This window comes from Anser cygnoides, chromosome 3, assembly GCF_040182565.1.
Source record: "Anser cygnoides isolate HZ-2024a breed goose chromosome 3, Taihu_goose_T2T_genome, whole genome shotgun sequence".
In the NCBI taxonomy this organism is placed as follows: Eukaryota; Metazoa; Chordata; class Aves; order Anseriformes; family Anatidae; genus Anser; species Anser cygnoides.
The window spans coordinates 87828750-87851754 of record NC_089875.1 but is presented as its reverse complement, the minus strand read 5'-3'; the positions used below and the strand labels follow the sequence as shown (position 1 = coordinate 87851754).

General features: G+C 41.5%; 2 protein-coding genes across 4 annotated transcripts; one reads left to right on the top strand and one right to left on the bottom strand.

The window, feature by feature from the left end:
• The first annotated feature begins 649 nt into the window (after positions 1 to 649).
• IRAK1BP1 (interleukin 1 receptor associated kinase 1 binding protein 1) lies at positions 650 to 12495 on the top strand. The gene is made up of 4 exons (XM_048065432.2): positions 650 to 975; positions 6900 to 6965; positions 11008 to 11138; positions 12174 to 12495. The coding sequence occupies exons 1-4, from the start codon at positions 727 to 729 to the stop codon at positions 12442 to 12444; spliced, it is 717 nt and encodes a 238-aa protein (XP_047921389.1). The 5' UTR covers positions 650 to 726; the 3' UTR covers positions 12445 to 12495.
• Positions 12496 to 12943: 448 nt separating this feature from the next.
• LOC106047531 (F-box only protein 21-like) lies at positions 12944 to 22737 on the bottom strand. 3 transcript variants are annotated; one of them, XM_013199073.3, is made up of 8 exons: positions 22582 to 22723; positions 22110 to 22172; positions 21012 to 21182; positions 19654 to 19743; positions 17746 to 17816; positions 16818 to 16981; positions 14828 to 14938; positions 12944 to 13171 (listed from the first exon to the last, which is right to left on the bottom strand). In XM_013199073.3, the coding sequence occupies exons 3-8, from the start codon at positions 21137 to 21139 to the stop codon at positions 13076 to 13078; spliced, it is 660 nt and encodes a 219-aa protein (XP_013054527.3). In that variant the 5' UTR covers positions 21140 to 21182; positions 22110 to 22172; positions 22582 to 22723; the 3' UTR covers positions 12944 to 13075. The 3 variants fall into 3 exon arrangements, with proteins under 3 accessions (XP_013054527.3, XP_047921390.2, XP_047921392.2); XM_048065433.2 differs by lacking the exon at positions 22110 to 22172 and having other exon boundaries at positions 22582 to 22737; XM_048065435.2 differs by lacking the exon at positions 22110 to 22172 and having other exon boundaries at positions 21015 to 21182; positions 22582 to 22737.
• Between the last annotated feature and the right edge of the window lie 268 nt (positions 22738 to 23005).

The following is a 23005-nucleotide window of genomic DNA, read 5'->3' as shown; positions in this document are numbered from 1 at the left end:
GCACTTAACGCGACTTGGCCAGCAGACATTAGCAGAGCCAACACGTGTGCTACAAGACCCCACTGTGGAGAAAGGGCTGGTTTGTCAGGAAGGGCAGCACCAAGCTGGGGCTGGTTTGTGACCATCCTGCCTGGGTGCCCACAGAGGAGGCGTGGTGGCACTGCACAACCCAGGCTTCCATGCACAGGAATGGACAAGCTCCCTTTCCCTTGAGTTCTTTGGTATGGAGTGTGCCTCTTGGGCCCTACTATGCCTGAAAAAATGGATAAAAGTTGAATCATAGAATCATAAAATCATTAAGGATGGAAAAGACCTCCAAGATCATCTGGTCCTACCACCAATGTCACCGACTAAACCCTGTCCCTAAGCACCACGTCCAACCTTTCCTCGAACACCCCCAGGGACGGTGACGCCACCACCTCCCTGGGCAACCCGTTCCCATGCCTGACTGCTCCTTCTGAGCAGACTGAAAACAAGCCAGAAACGGGGCAGCCTCCCTCAGAGGCCGCGCGCCCCGCCCGCCATTACGGGCTGCCCCGCCAGCTGGGATGGCGGCGCCCCCGCGGCAGCGGGCGGGGCAGCTCCCCCTCGGCACCGACCATGTCGGGAAAGCGAGGGGGGTCGCGAGAGGCGCGACACGGCGGTAGGAGGGGGGTGACGGCGGTGCTTCCTTCCCAGGGTGCAGCGGTGCAGCGGTTACCGTGGGGCCGGGAGGGCCCCGCCGCCATGGCGCTGCCGGCGCCGCTCCCCGCCCGCGGCTTCGAGCTCGCCCCGTCCCCGGGGCCGTCCCCGGGGCCGGTGCCGCCCGGCCGGGAGCTGCATGTGAGCGGCAGCGCGGAGCTGAGCGCCGGCCCCGACCGGGCCCGGGTGTCGGTGCGGCTGGGCAGCAGGAAGGGGGCGGCCGGGGCGGCGCGGAGCAGCGTGTCCCGCAGGCTGGAGTACATCGCGCACAGCGCCCGGCACCGCGGCGTCCCGGTGAGGGGCCGCCGGGGGCTGAGGGGGCGCCGGGGAGGGCGGGCGGCGCTGTGAAGGCGCCACGGGGATAGGTTCCCTCCTGGCAGTCCTGCGGGGGGTGGTTGGGGATTTCGTGAAACGCTTCTGGAGGGTTCCGCACCCGGGGCTCTTAAAAACAAAAGGTGACAAAGCAGATCCGTGGTGGGTGGGTGGCTGGGTTTGGACTCTTAAAAACAAAACAGAACAAACCAGATCTTTGGTGGGATAAGTGGGTGGGTTTGGACTCTTAAAAACACAACAAACCAGATCTTTGGTGGGATAACTGGCTGGGTTTGAAAGTTTCTTACTCCTAAAGTCCTCCAGGAAGTCTGTGCCATTTCCATGCATTCACAGATGAGCTGGGGAAAAGGGAGATGATAACATACTCCCAAATTATTCAGTATGGTAATAAAGGTATTGCAGAAGTATTTAGTGATAGTGCATGATGTTACAGTGGAATTCAGCATCTGTAAATACGAAGTAAGAGTGAGTTACTCAGCCTAAACAGTGATGTGCTTACAGTGACAGGGCATGCCCACAGCTCAAATGCTACATGCGTTTGAAGATAAGTACTGACTCCAACTTTTCTTTTCCCCTCCCCAAAATATAGGATTTACTGTTTTATTTCAAAGTGGATGGCAATGCTGCCTGTCTTTTCTGTAATAGCTGAACAAAGCATTCCTTCAGGAAGAAGGAAGGCGATAAGAAAGACCCTCTAGCCCCCCTGTTCCGGTAAGGGTCACGTTGCAGCCGTGGGACTAGATGGCAAGGAGGCCGCTGTGGGCCAAAGCTATCACCTGTGTTTTTCCCTACACACAGCTGTGGGGTGTCTGTCACATCACACAAGCCCTGCTCACACTGATGACAACCGGGAGGAGGATTCATTCGCCATCAGAGTGACTTGCTCAGTCAGAAATGGTGCATTTCTGTGAGGGGTTACAGGCTGAGTGCCTTCGGTTTCCATCAAGTGAGTTGGTAGGAGCTTGGTCGTGGATTTTCAGAGGAACAGGGGAAGACGAGGCAACTTATCATTCGTCCATTTTTATTAGTAGAGAAAAACAGTAAGCCTTGTACCCACCACTGTGGGGAGCTATCAGGTCATAGGTATTTTTATCCTGGATGCAATTAAATAGCATTTCAAACTGTGGGAAGGTGAGAAAAAGTAGTTGCAGCTGTCTGCCCTACAAGGAACCTGAATAAGTGACTGGTTTTTGGCATGAGCCTGGCTGAAATGGGATTGCGGGGAGCATTCGACTTCATGGCAGGTGACACACAAAAGGAGTACACAGGCTGTTAAGTCAGTGAGCGTGCTTTTGAGGTGCTGTATACACTCACGCAGGCTGGTAAAAATAAGTGCAAAATGAAGTGTGATCGGGACAAACATGGTGATATTTGGGTATATGCAGAGAGGAATGTTACGGGGGCATGTAAACGGTGTAAACTAGGTAGAAAATGGACTACTTTTGTGTTGTGAGAGCTGAACATTCAGTGGGTTGTTAAGTAGTTTCACAGCGCTCTCTTGCTGTTTCAGACCTAGCACATGTTGGAGACTGAACGTGTTCTGTTTGCAGACTGGAGAGGCTGTGAAATGCTGCTTAAGTTCTGGGCTTCTGGGTGTTAGCAATGTGTTAGCTCTGGGGAACAACAAGGTGGTGTGTTTTTTCCAGAGTAGTTCCCTATGGTGTAATTTTTAGTGCTTTCTTCCATCCGATTGTAAACCACTAGTGCTTTCATTTGCCCTCTGGCTTTTCTCCTAAGAGATCTCACTGCTGGCAGTTTGCTCCTAACTGCATTTCCTAACATCACTTGTAGCTAATGCCTTTCTAGACCACTGTAAAATTCAGCTCTCTTCACAATCTCCATACGGTTGTAGTTCTTGCAAGGCTGTCTAAGGCCCCTTTAGAAATCAGCAGGTTAGACCATATATTTATTTTTTAATTAATCCGTAGAACCGTTTCCTTAGCCGTTCGTGCTGCTGCTGTAGGAAGCCTGGGAGATCAGGAGTGCGTAACCTCTGCAGCAGCAGGAGTTTGCATTAGCAGCTTGTCAGGATGCCAGGGGCTGCACCTAATTTCCATATACATTTACACAGGTTTTTAATCAGAAGTAGTTGCACATAGTAGCATTTATTTATAGAGTGCTGTAAGTATCTACTGCACTTAGAGCACAGAATCTGCTTTGAGGGCTGCAGGGAAAGTACAGTCAATGGGGAAACCAATCTCTTACTGAGCCCAGCTGTTCAAAAGCAGCATTTTTTTTTTCCTTCTCTAGAAGCAAACTGATTTATATTTACAGCTTGCAATTTATCTGGGGGGTGGTGTGGAGATAACATTTGTTTTCTTTAATCATTGTATCTGAAAATTATCTTTGGCCATCTTGTTTAAAAATAGCAGTGATTGTACAGGTTAGCTGAGGCTTTAGAGAGGGGGTGTTACTTAAGGAAAAAAAAACAAACCAGTTCACAAACTGTATCCAGCAGGCTCTGTCTTTACTGGGCTGTGTCCTTGGATATACATGCACTATTCTCCGTATTTGGAACCTGTTACTCAGGAGTCACAGCCGTGGATGCATATCCATATAGTCAGTGGAAAAAAGGATTTGAAGCTTTGCTTACCCAGTTACATTTTTTTTCCAATTTCAATGCATCCTTGGTTAAGAAATGCAGAAAGGCCTGCATAAGACATCACCTTCCTTAGACTACCGCATAGTTTAAGACATATCCCCAAAGTATCCTGACGTTTGCTGAGTACAAACTTAAGTACAAACTAAGAAAGTGCAAAACCTTTCTTAAAATAACTGTCACCTATACTCCTGTTGTTTTTCGAACAGACACAAAGCACCAGAAACTGCTTCACCGTAGGTGTCATTCTGTCTGTGTAATGCCAAAGGGAAGAAACAGCGTGATGGACTGAGAGGCTGGGAACAGACCCGCCGCCCGGAGTGTGTGCGTGCTGACTGTCAGGGCTTCCCGTCCTGAAATGCTGGGGTAACCTTGCAGAGACACTCTGATGGACGGGCTGTTATGTACAGTCTCATATGTCACATCTCTCATTAAATGGTTCTTTAATACTAAGAAAAAAAAAATGCTATGTTCAGGTGGAAAAAGCTAGCTCTTTCGGTTATTTCAATATCTTTTGAGTATTATTTTTGAGTCTAGAGTAACATTAGATGTATCTCTGCAAGTGTACAAGTAAATTTTAAGAAGCATTTCCAGGTGTCTCCAGAGTTTTAAGCAATAGCTACACAAACCAGTGCAGCTTACTACAACTGTGTGTTAGTGTGCATTTCCAAACTATTGACATTTTTGCTTATTGAGGCTGGTCTTGTAAGAAGGACTCATAATTTTGTTTACTCAGTAATTAGGAACAGAACACATAATTTTACCTTCAGATAGGTTTTTTTCTCATACTGTACTGTTACATAGCTGTCTCCTTGAAGCGTGCTTTCACTGAATATCAATTTAGTTTTTTTTCTTGTTCTCTTCTGGGGAAAGCAGTAGTCGTTCCTACAACGGTCATGGTGTGATGAGGGTGGACACAACAGTTCTGTGAAGAAGCAAGTGTCCAGAAGTAGCAGATAGGAAGGAGGAAGGGCTATATGAGATTTTGGTGTGTTGAAATGAAGCAAAACATAAGGTGAGGAACAGTTCTAGACTTGATACTCTAAGCTCAACGGGATGTTGCCTGTCTTCTCAGTTTTTTAAAGTACCCGCAACAGTGATAGTTTATATCACTGCTGGATCAGAAAATACCCTATATAATAGGCAGCATACAGGTGTGATTCTGTTAAGAATCATTCAATGGTTTCTAGAGGTAATTGAGTTTTCATATAAAAATAATGTTATATTCATTTATTTTTTATACTGTGTCTCTTGGCCCACAGATTTAGAAATTTGAGAAAACTATTTCAGAAGTCCGGGACACCTGACACACTGGAAGTGTAGTTTTTCTTAAGGCACAGTGAAAACTACTTTTTTCCTGTGGTTATTGCTATCAAATGAACAGTTCCTGAGCCAAAATACAAACAGTAGACATAAGGAATAGGAAAAAGAAAAGTATTTTGCTTTTGATGTAGTCAAAGCCCTGATTTCAATTTAAAATTCTGCCATCACCTCCTTGTCTTCTCTGTGTCCTTGTCTGAAGATGGAACAGGTTCCTGAAACGGAACAAAGCTTCTGGCAGAAGATGTATCAGAAGAGGCCACATCGTTATGACTTCAGCAATTAGGTCTTCCCTTTATCTTCAGTAACACATACAGCTACTGTCAAATCTGCTGGGATACAAATTAGCAATGAGGGAAATTTTCTAGTAGATGGCACAAGATGGTTTTTCACTCCCAACTGCATCAATCTTGCAGTAGTGCCTAGAACCACAAGATGGCACTGCCCTTAAATAAACAGCAAGTGGGTGAAGCGCAAAAACAAACAGAAAAAGAAGCAAACAAAGGTTTAGAAGAAGACTGACCTGTTCAGAGGAAAAATGTATTTTTTAAAGGGATTAAGGAATGGAGACGAGGAAAAACAAATGCACTTTTTCTGTTTTTACTCTCAAGATTTATTACAGTATCGTTATTTCTGTAAAATAGGAGTTTTATGTGTGGTTATTCCTATAAAACATGGATGTATATCGCTAGGAAAAAAAAAAAAAAGGGAAAAAAACTTTCCTGATAATTGTATTGACAATTGATTCTATTATAAAAAGTATGGTTTGCTCCATCTTTCTCTAACGAACCATGGCCAGCCATGCTTCCCAAGTACCTCGAACCTATGAGTGTAAAAAGGGGAAATATGGCTTTTAGGGACTAACTGTCCATGGTCCTTGCCTTTGCTAGGAGAGATTTTCCAAAAATAAGGATGTTCCTTCTTGTATTTGAGCATTATTCGTCAATCATAAAATTGAAAACTCAATTTTTGTTTTTCAGAAAACCCAAAAGCTTCTTGTAGGCACTGTGCAATGATAATTATAGGTCTGGTTTCCATGTGATATTTTAGAAGGAAAATGCTTCTTGTGATTAATGTCATTTCTAAAAAAAATATGTATTCCACACAATAAACTTGAAGATTTGAGTCCTCTGTAGAAAATATTCTGACACAGAGCATCCTTAGAAATGTGTCAACAATGAAAGCAAATATTATGTTCCTATGCAAATACATTTAGTAAGTAAAACTTTTTCAGTAATTTGGAAGGCTTGGTATCTGCTTCTCTACAGCTCCTGACTATTAAATTCAAACTCAGAATTAAACTGTAAACTGTGTTTTCTGTTATGTTGTAGTAATTTTACAATAAACTGTTCATCCAAACTGTTTACCAAAGAGGGCAGTGGGTGAAAGAAATGTTTGACTGCTAGCAAGCTGGTCAAATATTCAGAGGTAGCCAGAGTTGCTCTGTATCTTAGTTTTGTATCTTGCTTGTAAATCGTAAAGTTTTTGCTAGTGCTCTGTATGGACCTTACATTGAAAATATAGCTGGTATTAATGCAGAAGGGTCAAAGCGGAATAACCTCTTTTAAGGGTTTCCTTCCTGCTGAATAACCATTGATTAATCATTGTTTAAATAACAAAAACGACTGAAACATCTTGGGTTTTGTACCAGGTGAATTGACAGTTACACACTGATACACAGAGCCTCTAGCTAGCAGTTGCTTTCAAGAACTAATTCTTCTCCTTGAGTGAATAGCAGCAAAATTGCTTTATAGAGCTACTGTATAATTTACTTTAAATGATGTCAAGAAATCTTTAATATCCAGCCTTAATTGACGAGATTTGCATGGAAAATTCCAAACTTGTGTTTCTAAGTTATAAGTTACAAGCCAAAACAGTTCAGCTTTTACAGAACACAGTGTACGTATGTTTCCAACAGACCCTTCATTTCTGTCTTTTAAGATTATATTCTTGTATTTTGTTTTAGGAAGAAAATATGACTGTAACAGAGGATTTTAGTAGACTAGAGAACACCTACCAAATGGAAGCAGAGGTACGTATTCAACCCAAGAAAACAAAAAATGTAGCAAGGACCAAGGAAAATTTGCAGACTCTTTCCTTATAACTAGATGTTCTCTGTAGTAAAGGCAGCATAGTCCGAAGAAGCTACTGAAAGACTGCAATTTAAAGCAGAATTCAGTTGTAGTCTTCTGTTGTGTGCAGAACTTGTTTTCTGCTGCTGTAGCATGGAAAGGATTATTTTCTTGTCAGATGATTGCGTGCTGTTATTCTGTGCTGCAGCGGGAGGGACTCTCGTTCTGGGACTCTAAGGTTGTCATCGCATGGTGCTGTAAGCAAACCTATGGTTCTGCTCTCTCCTCAACCCCTAGATGTCCCTGCCCTCTACTTTTTTGACAGAATTTGTACATACGTGATGAGGTAATAGGCAAGTTTGGAAAGCTGCTCCAATTAAAAGCTAATCTGGAAAAAAAAAAAGTGATTATTTTTTCCATTATTTTAGCTCCGTGAACTGGAGACAGTGCAAGGCAGAGGACAAGAATGGATGGGGGACAACCGTGGCATGGCAGCCCTAACCTATATCTGCTTAAGCCACAGTTGAACAGCACCTGGACTTTGGTCTATTCTGCATTACTCTGCCATCAGCTTGCTGCAAGCAAAGCAAAGCTGATTGTTTCCTAGGTAATTCACTTTGAATTCTGTGGGTAAAAAGTGCTGTGTGAAAGTTAAATATTATTAGAATAATCCCATTTTCTTCAGAATCAGCTCAGGGGAGTTTATTTTTGCACATCTGTACTATAGCAAGAAGTAAATGCACTGAAAATATTAATTAAGGGAAATAATGTGTTTTCAATCAATGAATCTTTTCAGATTTAATCACTTCAGTCACTACCCAGCAACTTCAGTGATTCTTATGAAGATTCTTATAAAGATTCTTATAAAAGCCTGCAGTAAAACTATAGCAGTATTATAGAGTTATAGTTTACAGTCCCCTAAATCAGAGTTCAGCCTCTTTAATTTGCATGTTTGTTTTAAGGTATATTCTCATCTAAATAACAGCGATAAATATACAAATAAATGAGAATTTGGAGAACAAAATTAGATTTTAAAATGAGTCCTCAGATACTTAAATGATATCATTAGTGTCATCTGCTGAATGACTTTAACTTTGCAATTTAGATACCTACTATCATGAGAGCTTCAATTATCAAGTCTTTTAGGTAAGCTGTACTTAAAAATTAATACAACTACATACAGTTATTATTTAGGCTACAAACAAGCTTAGGCCTGCTACTTCAGCCCTATGCGGTAACTAAACCAATCGTCAGCCTTCTCCTGCCATCAATTTTTATACAACAAAGACTGTAAGTAAGTGGGAAGCAAATTACGTGGACCAAGTTTACACCAGTGGGCAGTTTGGACCGGCTGTAATTGTTGTTCAGAAGTTCTGTGGTTGCACAGGGCCAGAACTTGAAAATCTGGCCGCAGTACTGTTGCTCTGGGCTGCTTAAGTAGCGGTACTGTAGCGCTTCATGCAGAGGTTAGTTTCACCTTGACTCCCCCTTTATATAAGCACTAGTTTTGTTAGTGCAGCTTCATAAAACCAATGGAGTGCCATTGACCAGTGTGTGAGACTACTTTAGCAATATGAATGAATTTTAAATTAACTTTTACGCTGGCTTCTGTACTAAAGAGTTTGCCGTTGTATTTGTGTTACATATCAAATCACAGAAGTCATGCATTATTTCATTCTCTACGCTGTCATGAACAATTTGTCTACTCTAACAGTTTTTAGAAGAACGAAGAAATTCCCGGACAAATAGCTATTTTAGGATGTAATTAAGAATTCGAGACATACTTTCAACTGTAAGCAGATAAATTCTAATTCATGCTTTAACAAAGGAAAATACGCAGAAGAATGAAGTTTTGTAGGGGATCACAAAGCTTTGTAGTATCCTAACCGTAACAGTTCATCTATTGCGTGATGATCTCGTGGGATGATTAGATTGTTCTTGTGCATATCTTAACATGCTTGCCTTTTTGTAAAACACAACTTCTTGTCCTTTACAGCCTTACCCAAACCTTACAATGTGTCTGTAATGGTTTTGCATTCCTCATATTATTTTTTCACACTTTTTAACCTTAATCATAATTTTATTGAGGAAATAGACTGCTTTGCATTTTAATGCTCAGGTATCCTCTGTAAATGCAGGTGGAATTTATTTTATTGGATCTAGCTCTAAGCAATTTAAGTGAAAACTGTGATTGTGGGTGCGGAAACAAAATCCACAAGTGTTGCTCGGTTGTTTTCTGCCCCAAGGGCACCTGCTTTTTTACCAGTAAAACTCCTGAGTGCCCAGAGCTGCCCCAGTCTGAGCAGTTTCCCTCTTGCCTTACGGCCCACCATTATTTTGTTTGACCAGACTTCTGTTTCATCCCCTTGAGGGAACTAATCTTTTAAACACTGGCAGCCATCTGGCAGACGCTATGATGGTCCTCCTAGTGAGACCGTATGGTCAGCTTTCCACAAAACACAATTAGGAGTTTTCTTGCAAAGCAGCACGAGAGGCTGTATGGGTTTTATATGTGGCAAGAGCTCTCACTGAAGAAAGAAATCCAGGTTTAGTCTCATCTTTGGTCTTAGTTCAGGTTGGCACCGCACCTTCCAGAAAGTGATCCAGCCACTGAGTTACAGATGAAGGGTGTGTAAGTCAGATGAAGGTGCGTACTTGGTGCGGTTTTGCACAACAGACGCGGCCATTTGTCCTTGCAGAGGTGGAGTTGCCCCGTCACTTGGTCAGTTTTTAAGGCCCTAAGCCTAGCTTGGGCTCAGTGGTGTGATGAGGTACTGAGGCAGAGCAAGGATTCAAGCCAGGATGAGGTACACTGAGAGGCTACCAAGGGTAACAAGACTTGTGCATTAATTACTTTGTGATAATTGTCGGTATCCATTTTTACCTTACCCTGTATATGAAGTAGTCCTCTCTTGCTGAGGGATTCAACTTCCTTGAATGATCCTACTTACCACGAGGTAAAGGAGAGGTTTTCCCACAGGACGTTTCTGCAGCGCAGCTGACAAGCGGTAACCCCTTGAAGCTTCCTTTCTGTGCAAAAAGAAGTGAAAGAGTCAGGGGTACGAGATGGTGACCCTGACTTGGCGATGAGAGCACTGTACTGCAAGGTGAAGATGAAGACTCTTTTAAAAAAGAGTTTGGGAACTGGGATTTCTGCTTCCTGAACACTAGCAGCTGGGCACAATTACTTGACTGCTGACAAGGGTGCTCTGCCACAGAAGAGGGCTTGCTCCTGCCTGGAAAGCTGCCACCTGGCTGGCACTTCCCTGCTGGGAAGGCTGTAGGGCTCTGGATCCTGGGCTGATAGCGATGCCTGCTTTTGTAGCAGTTGGGAAAACACCCAAATTCCTGATGTATCATCTGTATGTAATGCTTCTTAATGCCAAAGGCACAGACAGCTAAACGTTTAAATTGTTTTTCATCCTAGACTGAAGTGACCAGTTATCTGTAGGCACTGAGGCAAATCTGTTCACCCAGCGCAGGATTTTGAGCAAGTTGGATGGGACTGGGCTAGGCTTCTTTTGGTCTCATAGTTTAGGTTTCTTGAACGTAATGTGTGGAATTAAAATGTAATTTTCCTTCCTGCCCAATGTTTTCCACATCATTTTGCTTAGGCTTCTGCATAATTAACATCTGGTAATCTAAGTTCAAATTTAAAAGGGAAGAACTAAGATGTTCTTATCTGATGATGTGTCACACACAGTACTTGTTCATTCTTCAGATTGTCTACATACCAAGAAAGCCAGACCTCCTCACAAAAGAGAATTTTATTAATCCTCAATTTTAAACAGTTTTATAAGCTTCTTTCTGTTGGAAAACAACTGATAGTTTCTAGGGCTATATAAAAGTGTCCAACTCAATAAATGTTGGTGGTATATACAGGACTAGTATGTTCAGTTAGTTTGTACAAATCTGTCTTTACATTGATTTAATTACAAGTGTTGGATCATAGGAGAAAAGTTTAAAAAAAAATTACTTGTCTGGTGTCTGTGTTCGTTCCAGGTCTCTATTATATTCAGTGACTTTGGAAAAATGCAGAATGTTTGCAATTTACTTACTGAAAAATTAGGGGCTTCTGTTACCATCAGTCCACCTCATTTCTACCACACGCCAGAAGCCGTAGACGCCCTTCGGTAAGTTTTCTCTTATGCCACAGATTTTACAGCCTCAGATAACATTTAATATGAATACATAATTTATACTGTTTGTAATGGGAGCAAATAGTTTCCTTCGTACCTATTAAAATTTATGTTCAGATCTCAGCATTTGTTCTAAATATAACTTAGAAATTAATGTTGTTCAGCCTAGAAATATGCATCTTGTTCTTTCTGCAGTGCCCCTGTGCAGAAGCAGAATGTAATAAATATTTTCTCACTGATTTCCATTGGAAGTATAATCTGCTGTGAATATTAGGTCAGCATAATTTGACTTTGGTTACATCAGCATGTGTAGGTTTAATTTGAATTTATTCATGGAGGTACAAATGTGTTACCAGATGTTGATAATTCTAAGTACCCTTGCCAATTCCCATTACTTTTAGCTACTGACGTGCTCTGAAGTGAGCCATGTACAGTGCTTGCTCAGCATCAAAATATGCTACTTCGAAGCTCATGGTCTTAATATTTTAGGTGTTTACTAATTATTTGAATTTTTGCATATCCCACTAATGTTGAAGAGGGTGGGAGAACCAGAGGGAAGTTTAATCTTGGTTTGGGGTTTGCCCCTTTAAAGAAATATGCCTGGGCTAAGAAGGGAGCTCAGCTCACTGCAGGTAACATTTCTGGAGATGTCAGAAGTGTATCTCAAAGGTGTCGATACAAGAGTCTGGAAATCAGGCCAGTGAATTCATGTAGGTGCTGGCATGACTTACAGCTGAGCACCCAGATGTTTGGAGCAGCGCTTGGACACTTGCTCTGCACCACGCGCCACCGGTGCCTGCAGCATGTAGGCGTTTGAAATGCTTGATTACAGCTGATGAGGATGCTCACATTTTCTCCTCACAGTTTCCCCTCAAACTTTCAATCTACCACCCAGAAGGTGTGGAAAGGTGTGATGGTCCTTACCCCATGCAGTTACAAAAACTGAAACATAGGAAAAAAAAATGTTTGGCATGAATATTTGTGCAAATTGACCCCGCTTGTTATTGTGCTGCATTCTCTGCCTCTCAGCCGTCAAGTATGCGTCACTGCTGTTGCAAACACACGGCAGAAAGCTCAAGAAGTATGTCGACTGCTTGGCCAGTCACTGGGAAAACCTTTATTAATAAGAGAAGAAGAAACAAAAGAATGGGGAGGACACACAGACAGTCATCAAGTTAACTCCCCAGATTCACTGACTCTGCAGGAAAGAATCCAGAATGCTACTGCTTATGCTTCTTGTAGAGTGTTTGCTGTGTTTGAGATAAAGGGAAAAGAGAACAGAAGAAAGAAGTTGCTCTAAAAACTTACAAATCTTACACGTTTTCTTAATAAATTTTTATACTTTTCTTCATTTTTTTGTTTTCCTTTATTGTTGTTTTTTACTTTGTTACAATAGCAAGTATGGTCAAGACAGGATATTAAGAATATTGTTTAAGTACTGAGCAAAAGTAGAAAGTTTCTTAATTTGCATGTCCAGGTGCAAAAAATGACATTTAATGGTTTTATGTCACTCAAAGCTCTTCCTTTGCACGGGTCATTTGAAAGCAGCACAGTGCATGCTTTTGTAAAGAGAGTAGTCAAACTATTGCAGGAATACTTTACTGTAGCTCTCACTAGAAATAGTTCAGTTCCAGTTGGCCTTTAGTTAGGTCTCTCCTCAAAAATTAAGATTATTAGTTCTTCAAATAGAGTATTTAACTGTTTCATCTATTCTGCTCCCCACCCCCAGTTCAGTTAATGATGGTAAACCGAACATGCCATTTGTTCACTTCTAATGAAATGAATTCTTCAACATAAAACTTGCTTAGGAATGTTTTATTTCATCACAGGAAAAAAATATACATTAGCTTTATCCCGGTGTCTGTTTGCTCAAGTTTAAAAAGGAAACATGTTGTCCAGGTGCACATTATATGTACAAATAGTTGAATACTTCAGTCATGAGGATAGATTTTTTTCAACCACGGCTGCATAATGTATTTTGATCCATCATATCCACTGAAATAGGCTTTCATATCAGGGTGGTGCACCTGAGAAAATCATATTTCAAGTTGAATTAGCAGTGAATACAAATTGATACTTTAATGATTTAAGTTACTAGAGTTAAGTTTTTGAAGACTCCTGATTAGTGTAAATGCATTGTGTACCTAGATACACTTTCAGTGGGATTTTCCACACTTTACTGTAATTTATGGCATAAGAACAGTGGCTTTCTCAGACTGTCAGTGTCCTGCAGATGTTGAACACATCTCCTGAGATGTTACTGGCTAGGTCTATACCAGGGTTGATGATTTCACCTCAGCGCTGTTTCTTATTGAAGTAGTTTCCACTCCTTTGTGGCTGGTACAGCTTCTTGTTATTTTTTTCAGCTGGATCAGTTATCTAATCCAACTAAGCAGACAGCAGGAACACTAAAGTAGTCAAGGAAATTGTGAAGACAGACCAAGTTGATGGTCTTCTGTACCACAGTGTCTAACTTGAAGATCCAACTCCACAAAGCACAACCCAAGTTACGTGCTTTGTTATGATCTGGAAAGCCTACAGTGAGTGGGTTAGATCTGTGAACTGGGAAATGGTTAGGGCAAGTTGAAACATTTTCTTGTCAGCCTCAACTCTTTAGGAAATAACTGACGATTAGGCTGGAGGAAAGGCTGTGGGAAGGCAATCCGCAGACCTTTTTGAAATTGAGGTGTCGGCATGACTCATCATCTGTAATTAATCTCACCTAGACAGTTTTCAACTCTAAATTTGTGAGCTTGTTACCATCAGTTGCCCTAACGGTCTGTGGGAAGAGTAAGCTTCTCATGTGGGTCAATAAAGCGATCTGATAACTTAAAGGCTAGCTTTCACAAGGTAAATGTTTGTGGTGAGGTATTTGTTTCTCCCCATGGACTGTAAAGGTCACCAAAGGTAGGCAACTGACTGATATAATAAAAGGTGCATTTTTCAGACATGAGTCAGAGGGCTCAGAACCCGATTTTAAATCCTTATGTCACGTATCTGGGTTAGCATAGTTCCTACTCCTTTGTTCAGGCACGTTAGCACACTTTATGTTACAGTCACTGGCTAGAGCAGAAATGTTTTAAGGAAGGCTGCCTTCTGGATCAGAGCCTCTGACTAGTTGAAGAATCAGGTGCGCCTTGTGTAAGCTAGAAATCAAAAGCGACCAAGACCGTGATACACTAAACAGAATTTTAGGCTCACAGAGAGTTTTGCAGTTAAAGAAGGGAGACATTATTCAGTCTGGGCAGCAACTGAGCAAAAGCTTTTTGAAAAAAGAGCAAAAGGAGATTTTTCAGAGTGGAATTGTGAAACCAGTGTGTTTTGCTAGATCCAGTAGAAAGGGATGAAAGGAGTTGCCCAACTTTGATTGGTCAGTGAAATCCTAAAACAAAAGTCCAAGTCTGCAACAGCCTGTACATAACAGAAACCAAAATGCTAAGGGACTTAAAGGCAAAGGAAAAATTAGGCAGTTGGATACTTTTAAGTAGACAGCACATGGCTTGAGTCATTTATCACCTTCTAAAAACATATATTTGAAAGTACAGCAATAGTTTGTGCGTGTGCTTTCTTTATTAGTTTCACTACCTTTGTGAAATAAATAGCATCCATTAAGCCAAAGGTCAGCCAACTTTTAAACACAGAGGATAACAAGCAAGTTGCAACGGAATAAAAATAAATACTACCTCTAATCCCATAATAATCGTTATCTCTTCCTCAGGAATGTAAGCGGTAGATTTGCCAAATCCATTTGCTTTGTTAATTAGAATTCGATAGTGAGGAGTATCTTTTGCATCCTGTAAAAATAGAAGGAAAATAAATAGCCTCGAGAGGAGATGACGACTAAAGACTACATTATATAATCAGTTAACTCTCACTAGACTTACAGGGCCTAAAACCTCTCAATGTATACGTACAGCAGGTTTATTTTTATGATCGTACCAACATCAGTTTGGAAAAATAAGTATAAAGCAATCAACACTGTAACATGTGAAGTTCTTCTTCTCAAATCTTTTTTGATTTTAAGAGCCAAGATATTAAGTAACCTTTTTGTTCGTATATCTTGCAAAAAATATGACTTAGAATATCCCTGCTTTTTGTAGATAGGTCCCACAACAGTTTGTTAGTCCCCCTTCTACCTTCACAACTGGTGACACCGGAGAGAAAGGAGCAAATTCAGAGCATAATGCCACCTCTTACAGCCTCAATCTTAATCCTGGATAAAGCTGAGGCAACTACCACGTATATCTAAAGGTCCTCCAGCCAAGAAAGAAGTGTAGCTTATGATTATTTTTGTAGTGCCTATAAACCCCAGTCACAGGCCAGGGTCCCACTGTGCTGACTGCTGCCCATAAATATTCCCATCAAAAGTAACCCACAATCTAAACACGAAAAAGTGATGGATGAATACGGGCAGATAAATGGAGTTTATGCAGCAGTTAGTATTGATCAACGTGACAGGCAGTGGCCTCTGCTCAGCGATGTGGTGATGAACTGCAAGGCAGAGAAAGGCTGGGCTGAAAGCCTGGCTAATAATGCCGGGGGGGTTGCAATGACCAAGCTTAGCAGCTGCCTCTTAAAGGTCAGAGGACATTTTGCGTAGCTGATGTACAAAACATGAAAAAGCAAAGGGAAGTTTAAAATAATTATTAAAAAAAATACACTTTTAACTATAGTATCAATATTGAATTTAAAACCATAAAGATGAACACAAGATATCATTGGGAAAACATTAAAATATAAGATACATAAAAAGATTCAGAATGCCTGATGGGGAATGCATAGGTGTGCAGTTGGTGACAATGCCACCGAGAGGAGAAAAAAAGAGGGGAAGAAGCAAGGCCACAGGTGTTTTCGAAGCCAAAGATGAATAGCAGGCGGATAAAATTGCAGTGGGGAAGGGACAAAATGCAACAAACAGTACTGAATGTCTGCTCCCAGCTGAACATGGATTCTCGTCTACAGGCAGAGCTTCTCATTTTTTCTTATTTTCAGTCCTCTTTGGCTTACTGATTAGTGCCTTCCTGCCACTTAGGCAGCACGTCAGCGGCCAACCCACAGGGTATGTAGCACTGTATTATCAGACCAGCACTGTCAACAAAGATTTAGCATCTGGTTTTCAAATGCAACAAGGACTGTGGCTAGAGAATTTCAAAAGCTTCAAGAATCCTAGCAAAAACACATTGTTAAGTAGATTTATATTCCAACTGTCCAGATGCCCCAAAACACAGCTTTCTCTATCTGAAATTGTTTAAACACAAAGGCTTACTTGTACTCCTTAGGTGCAGTGAAGATGTTACCAATTGAACCTATGCTGGAAGATCAGATCTGATACTTAAAAGCTTTTCAACTTCAGTAACACACCATGAGAAATTTGCTCTAACATTATAGGTTGACACTGCTGCTTTAAATGCAACACTGCATATTAAGTTTAATTCGAGAGACATCTAGTACAACCCTGACCGGTGAAGTTTAACCAATCCGTGCTGGAAAAGCAAAGCTCTTCTGTGACAACAGAGAGAGCAAACAAACAGAGCTTTCTCTCAGCTGCACAGGTGATCGGGGATCAAGTATTCCCTGTTAGGTTAGCAGGAAGTCCATAGCACTGTTAGAGGTTTTTTAACCTGTGTTATTGTGTGTATGCATTGATAAAATAAGAGTTTAATACAGTCAAACCTGTTTTGCTGGAGGATATTTGTGTTGTAGCCATTCTTCTGGAGCTTTAGCTTTTACATCCCATCCAACAATGACTCCCGAATAACCAAGTCTTTTGTGAACTATCACCTGTCCCACACTGAACTGGATGGATTCAGGCTTTGGACTGCGAACCTGAGTTGATTCTAATTTAACAAAGAAAGAGACTTATAAAGAAATGTTTTATCAGGCATATTAAACATTTAAACAGACATTCACGTTCTTCTGATTTCTACCAGAAGAGAAGTGACAGTTAAATTGATAGGCAAAGTAAACAAGTAAACATGTACTTTATTTCTTTTCCCCCCAGAATATTACTACAATTTTTGACAGACCAGCATCCACTAAGGAAGGTATTTTTCTATTTTTGTGCCTTTGATATCACGTATGGGTCTTAACAGAAAGCATAAACACATGTATGTATTGGCAATTGCTGTTTAACTGCACCTTTATATTCAGTATTTCACAGTGCTACACGCAATAACTAATTTTGCCGTATTTTTTTCCAGTTTGGGTCACAGAATTTTTCTATTCAGTCTAACTGCAGGGATTTTTTTTTTGTAGGAGCAGACTAATCAATGGTTTCTTTTTCCTCCTAGGAAGTTGTTCTAAATCCATTCATTTGAATCAAGTGAAAGCTATACCACTGTTGTTCCACACACCAGTACAAACTAGGCACACTCAGATCAACTCCATGAAATAGATGGATACATGTAGTACATCACATTGATACCCTTACACAACACAGGGCGGAAAGACTTCAGATTTTACATGTCCTGTTTTGCCTACTGAATACGATCAGACAGGAGGAAAAATACTAACATTTACAAGACAAGTTTTGTACCCTACAAAAGACCTTAGAATGCAATACCACCAGGAAAATACAAAAGGACTGCAAAGACTTTGATACCTGCAAAATAAGAATGGTTTTCTGCTTCATTGTTGGCACTTTTAATTTTCTTTTCTCCGAAGTACCAGTTCCTAAAATGTAAAATTAATAACCCAGCATTCAAACAAATTCTTTAGCAACTGAGTTTTAGGATAATCAGCCTTCAGGTTATTACTTTAAGCCTTTGTCTGAATAGAGGAATAGTGCAAAGCCTTTGACTCAAAATTCTTCACAACTTGAAGCCCAAACAGAATGAGAGTTTTACATTAACACCACTTCTAGGGAACACACAAGACAAAGAAATGTGTTCCAACAGGAGAAAAGAGTATGAATATAACTTCTTTGGATATGTAGCACCACAGCTGTATTATAATTTCTATGTCAAGGAAAACCCATTTACTTTATATAGGTGAGTTTGATACTATTCTTACTTCCAAGAGAGATTCTTCAGTCTCTTCTTTAAATTCTACTGTGAAATCTTTAAAGATTGGTTAACTAAAGTATGGACAAGGTATCTGGCCGCAACTCCCACCTTAAGGCTACAGTAAAAGTATAATTTCATCTGAATTTCACAGGTGGGGGACTCAGTGGGGTTTTTTTTTGGTGGTAGGAGCAGCAAATTTATTTGGGTAAATGTTCTCCATCCATACCAGTTAGGAACCTGTCAGTGCCAAAGAGCTAGTTTGTCCTAGCCTTCTTCCTCTTCTATCCTCTTCTGTGGTGTTTACCACTTTCCCTTTCACTCCCTTCACCCAGCCTGGAAGAAACTTAGAGTAGCACAACTGTGCAAACAATACTTAACACACACACACGCGCGCAAAAAAAAAAAAAAAAAAAACAACAAAAAAACACTTGGTTTAGCTCAAACCTGTAGGAAGAATTCAGGTTGACAAATACCTTTTATCAGGAGAAGGAAGGGGTGAATAACCTGACTTGTCAGAATACAATGTTGAGAGCATAGCTTATTAGCTTCTTTATTAAGAAGGTTTGGAATGCTATAAGCGCCACCATATTTTTAGGATAACCGATTCTTTATAATAATGTAAGATATTCAGAAGAGGTAAGCTGCTCCAACAATGTACAAATAATCAAAGGATCTTTTGGTGTTTAGAGGTTTTATCTCTACACATGCCTGAAGCGTCCTGCAAAGTTGCAAAGCAATTTGTGGTGAACCTGAGAAAAGCACAGTTTCTGTTGTCTTTTGTACATCCCCTAGGCTTTCCTGGGGGCAAAAGTAATTCTGAATTTTCCACGGTTCAGAGGTACTCCCTGACACCCCTGATCATTGAACATGAATCAATAATAAAGGACCTTTGAAGGTCCAGACAAGGTAAAACCTTTGGAGTATTTCTACTGCACAAGAATTAAATCTCACAAACAAGCCCTTTTAACCTCCCTGAACAAGTTCATGTAACGGTCGTCTTAAACTAAAGTGGTACATATGCAAATGGATACAACCTTACTTCTTCTAGACAAACCCATTGTCATTTATTCAGTAATCACACTTTCCCTTCATCCTAAACCCACAGATTTCCCACCTACATTTTCTAGAACCACACAGCGTAAGATATCCATCCCATGTTGTGGGATCTGATCCTGTAAACGTATCACGGCTTATAATCAGTAATGTGGTTAATCCTACAGACAATCAGATTTCACAAGCAGATAAATTTAAAGCAGAGGATAACACATATAGAATTACTGCCGTGATTTATGTTTAGCTTCACATGGAGTTCCAATTGCGTGTTTGTGTAGAATACGTACAAAAGCTTTTCTTAAACTGGTAGGAAGTCCCAAATCGGTGTCAATAGGAAAATGAGAAGCATTTCCCCTTTGTTATTCATTTCACCCATGCAGCATGCCTTCCTGTTTAAAAATAGACCATGTTTGAAAGATACTCTTAAATGCAGACAGTATGCAACATCCTACCTTGTCTTCAATAGCCACAGCTTTAAACGATCTGCCCACGCATCCACACTCAGGTAAGACTTGGTAAAGCTGCTCCCACAAGCAATTAGCCTTCAGTAGTAAAAACAATCACCATGTTGTTTGAAAAACTTTCTATCGTGTTTTTTTTTTATATTTACTTATTTTCCTTTTTTAATATTTAAACTTTAAGGTTTCACTTCTGTAGCAAACAGGAAAAAGAAGTCAGTGGCCAGGAACAAGTTCCCCCCAAAGATTACTACCTACCCTGCAAATGAATGTCCTTTCAATCATCACTTGTACCAGTAACCGTATGTAAATTTTGGAAAATGCCATTTGTCATGACAAAGTTGCTTTTTTTTTTCTGTAGTCAGACCACAGGAGTTGCCAAATTGCATCAGATTCTGCTGTTTCAACTGTTACTTGAGAATACTGAGCACAAGACATTTCAAAATTTGTGCACATAATCAAAGGACTATTCAAAAATAGCAAAGCAAATTCTGCATAAATCTAAATGGTTAGTAGTTGACTCATGCCATGAAACCCTGAAATTTTTTTTAAATCTGGGTCCTCGCCCACAAAGACAGACTTTGTTCTTTTTTAATCCAGCTTAATCTTTTGCTCTCATTACTTCACGGATTTGAGTTCTACAGATGAACCACACAACGAATGCATTACACAGACCATATTAAAACTCTAAGTCATGCACATCTCCCTTTGCATGGTACATCTTCAAGATGCCAACATTTGCCAATGGTCACCACTATTAAATACTTGGACCTGATGCACTGTTCTTCACTTTACATTTAGAACAGATGCACATGGCCCTGTCAGTACATGAATTCCTAATTCATATACAATATTGGCACTATTTACCTAACTCCACCGTTACGACTGCCTTAAGTAATTTTCTATCTAATAATTTCTGTTGCTTGAGACACTGTACTGAGTCACCTATGCAAGAAAATCTATTTTAAGAATAAGCGTCAAAAAGTAATGGAAAGTTTAAAATAGTCTTACTAATAAAAGATTTAATTTCTCCCCTTTTAAAGGGATTTAATCAATAGTCACAAATACTGGAACATCCAAAAGTAGAATGAGGTTAAGACACAGCCATGCAGTCATGCAGATTATACACAGATTTTTATGGGAAGAAAACAATGGTTGTTATTCAAATGCTGAAGGACCTCTTTAAACAACTAAATACAGTCATGTTAAGCCACAAAAATGTCTGAGGTATGATTTGAATGTTGTTTTCATGCAGGAATGGGCAACGCATTCCCACTTTCCAGGACAAAGTGTCATTGGGGATGAGAATGAGAACTCTTATAGATGAATACAGTAGGGAAGAACAGACTTACAACCTTTCTGTTATTTGGATGCGCTGAGCGGAGTCTGTTCCATACCACTGGGATAGGAAATACTGCGCAGGAAGCGCAGACAGCAGCATGCAGAACTGCAGTGCTGCAGCTGCATTGATGTGAGGCATTCCGACAGGAAGGTTCTTCAAAGACTCTTCCCTGCTCTCTAATCTGAAAAAGAGGGCAAAAAAAGGCAAAAAATGCAGCAGCCAGCTTTGCTGGCTGTGTGTACTTAAAAGTTTGCTTCAGATTGCTTTGTTGCTTCACAAGATAATATACAGGCTGTCCACACACATTTCAGTTACATCCAGAGCATTGCTAAATTACGTCTCACTACATTAAATTTGAGGGCATTTATAGAAACTAAAAGAAGACTAAGTAGACTAATTAAGCGTATTAAACACATCTGACACATCAGATTGATGGCCTCAGAAAAGTCTGCTTCGATACAGTGAGTACTGCATATACAGAACCAAGGGATTTTTCTTTCAGATCAGAAGCGTGTATGGCATTATACCTGGACAACAATTATGTGCCATAGTCACATCACTAGACTAGGAAAACATCCGACATCACCGTTCATTCCAGTGGCACCTGCCGCACCTTTCCAATGCAGGAAGATACTCGTGACTCTTTTCCCCTTCCCCACCAAATTAAGACACTTGCCTTCAGACAAGGAGAGCATTTACTGTCCTTTTGCATCTGTAAGAGATCTTCAAATCAGAACCCGAACTGATAAGAGGTCTGTACCTCTTACACAAGCATTCACAGACTGTACAGGCTTACCACAACCTTCAAAACATAACCTACATCGCATGCACTCTGCATTCTTTTATTAGTCTCCAGCAGAGGCTGTTGTATCTACTTGCTCTCTAGCAGAGTATTCAGCTTGCAAACAAATACAAAACGTTCAAGTTGCTTCTAGCTTTTGCTATCGAACTTACTTCAGTTACAAAATAATGCAGGTTACTGTAACATATGCCGTACAGGTGCCTGTGGGAAGTTAGATTTATGAAAACTGCCTAGAAAAGATAGTCAAGATCACAAAATTATGCTGAAGGACACCTAAGGAATACCATAAAGAAGACAAAAACATACACGCCTATGACAGACAGACAGCAGAAATCACGTTTTTCTCCTCTGCATTACCTCCTTTAGAACCTATGGAGAAAATAATGATAATATTAAATGTTATCAGCAGCTGTGCATCTCCAGCACTTGTTTACTTGGGAGGAGGGGAGAAAGGAAGGGTCCAAAGAGTAGTAGAGCAGGGAGCTGTCACCAGAGCAGCAGGCGGCCGCACTCCTCGGGGGGCTAGAGGTGCCCCCCATATTTCTGCGAGCAGCCCCCCGAGCGAAGGACGGGGGCAGATGGAGGTAGCCTGGCCCCAAGGTGGATCCTCGGGGAGCCAGGGACCCGGCGGGGAGCGGCAGAAGCGGGCAGGTGAGGCGAGGGCTGCCAGCCGGGCGGCTGAGGGGAGCCGGCGGGGCGCTGCAGCAGGTTCCCCGCTCCCCCCCCCTTTCCCTCCCGGCCACCCTCTCCCGTGCCAGGCGGGTCCGTCCCTCCTCACCCGGCGGTGTCCGCGGAGCTCCCCGCTCCCCTCGGCGGTGGGTGCCGGTGCCAATGCCGGGCCCCGCTCCGCAGCCCGGTGAGGGGCCGATCCCGCAGCGGGGCGGGCCGCGGGGCTCCCCCTCAGCGGCGGCGGCGCCGCCCTCGCGGCAGGTGGCGGCCTTTGGGGCCGGCGGACATCTTGTGCGGCCGGGGGGAGGCAGCCCGCCGGTGTGCCCGGCGCGTTAAGAGACGATGTACATCAATAAAACGGTCTTAAACTGTCTTAATTTGAGAGATCCGCGTCTTCCTTTAATCCCTACCATACGTAAAAGAAGCGCTGAAATCCCGCGCTTCGTGTTGGGTGGATTATGGTACTTTAAAGTGTGGAAAAGCTGTCCAGAGTCTTCCACAAAACATTGCTTCCGCAAAACATTGGGGGAAAT

Excerpts from the sequence above, each read along its gene's own strand:
- LOC106047531 (XM_048065433.2), bottom strand. The coding sequence starts at position 21,139 with ATGCCTCACATCAATGCAGCTGCAGCACTGCAGTTCTGCATGCTGCTG. Across the intron at positions 16,982-17,745 it reads AAACCATTCTTATTTTGCAG|AATCAACTCAGGTTCGCAGT; the intron begins GTATCAAAGTCT and ends TTGTTAAATTAG. Across the intron at positions 13,172-14,827 it reads CGATTATTATGGGATTAGAG|GTGCACCACCCTGATATGAA; the intron begins GTAGTATTTATT and ends TGATTTTCTCAG.
- IRAK1BP1 (XM_048065432.2), top strand. The coding sequence starts at position 727 with ATGGCGCTGCCGGCGCCGCTCCCCGCCCGCGGCTTCGAGCTCGCCCCG. Across the intron at positions 6,966-11,007 it reads CCTACCAAATGGAAGCAGAG|GTCTCTATTATATTCAGTGA; the intron begins GTACGTATTCAA and ends TGTTCGTTCCAG. Across the intron at positions 11,139-12,173 it reads GAAGCCGTAGACGCCCTTCG|CCGTCAAGTATGCGTCACTG; the intron begins GTAAGTTTTCTC and ends TCTGCCTCTCAG.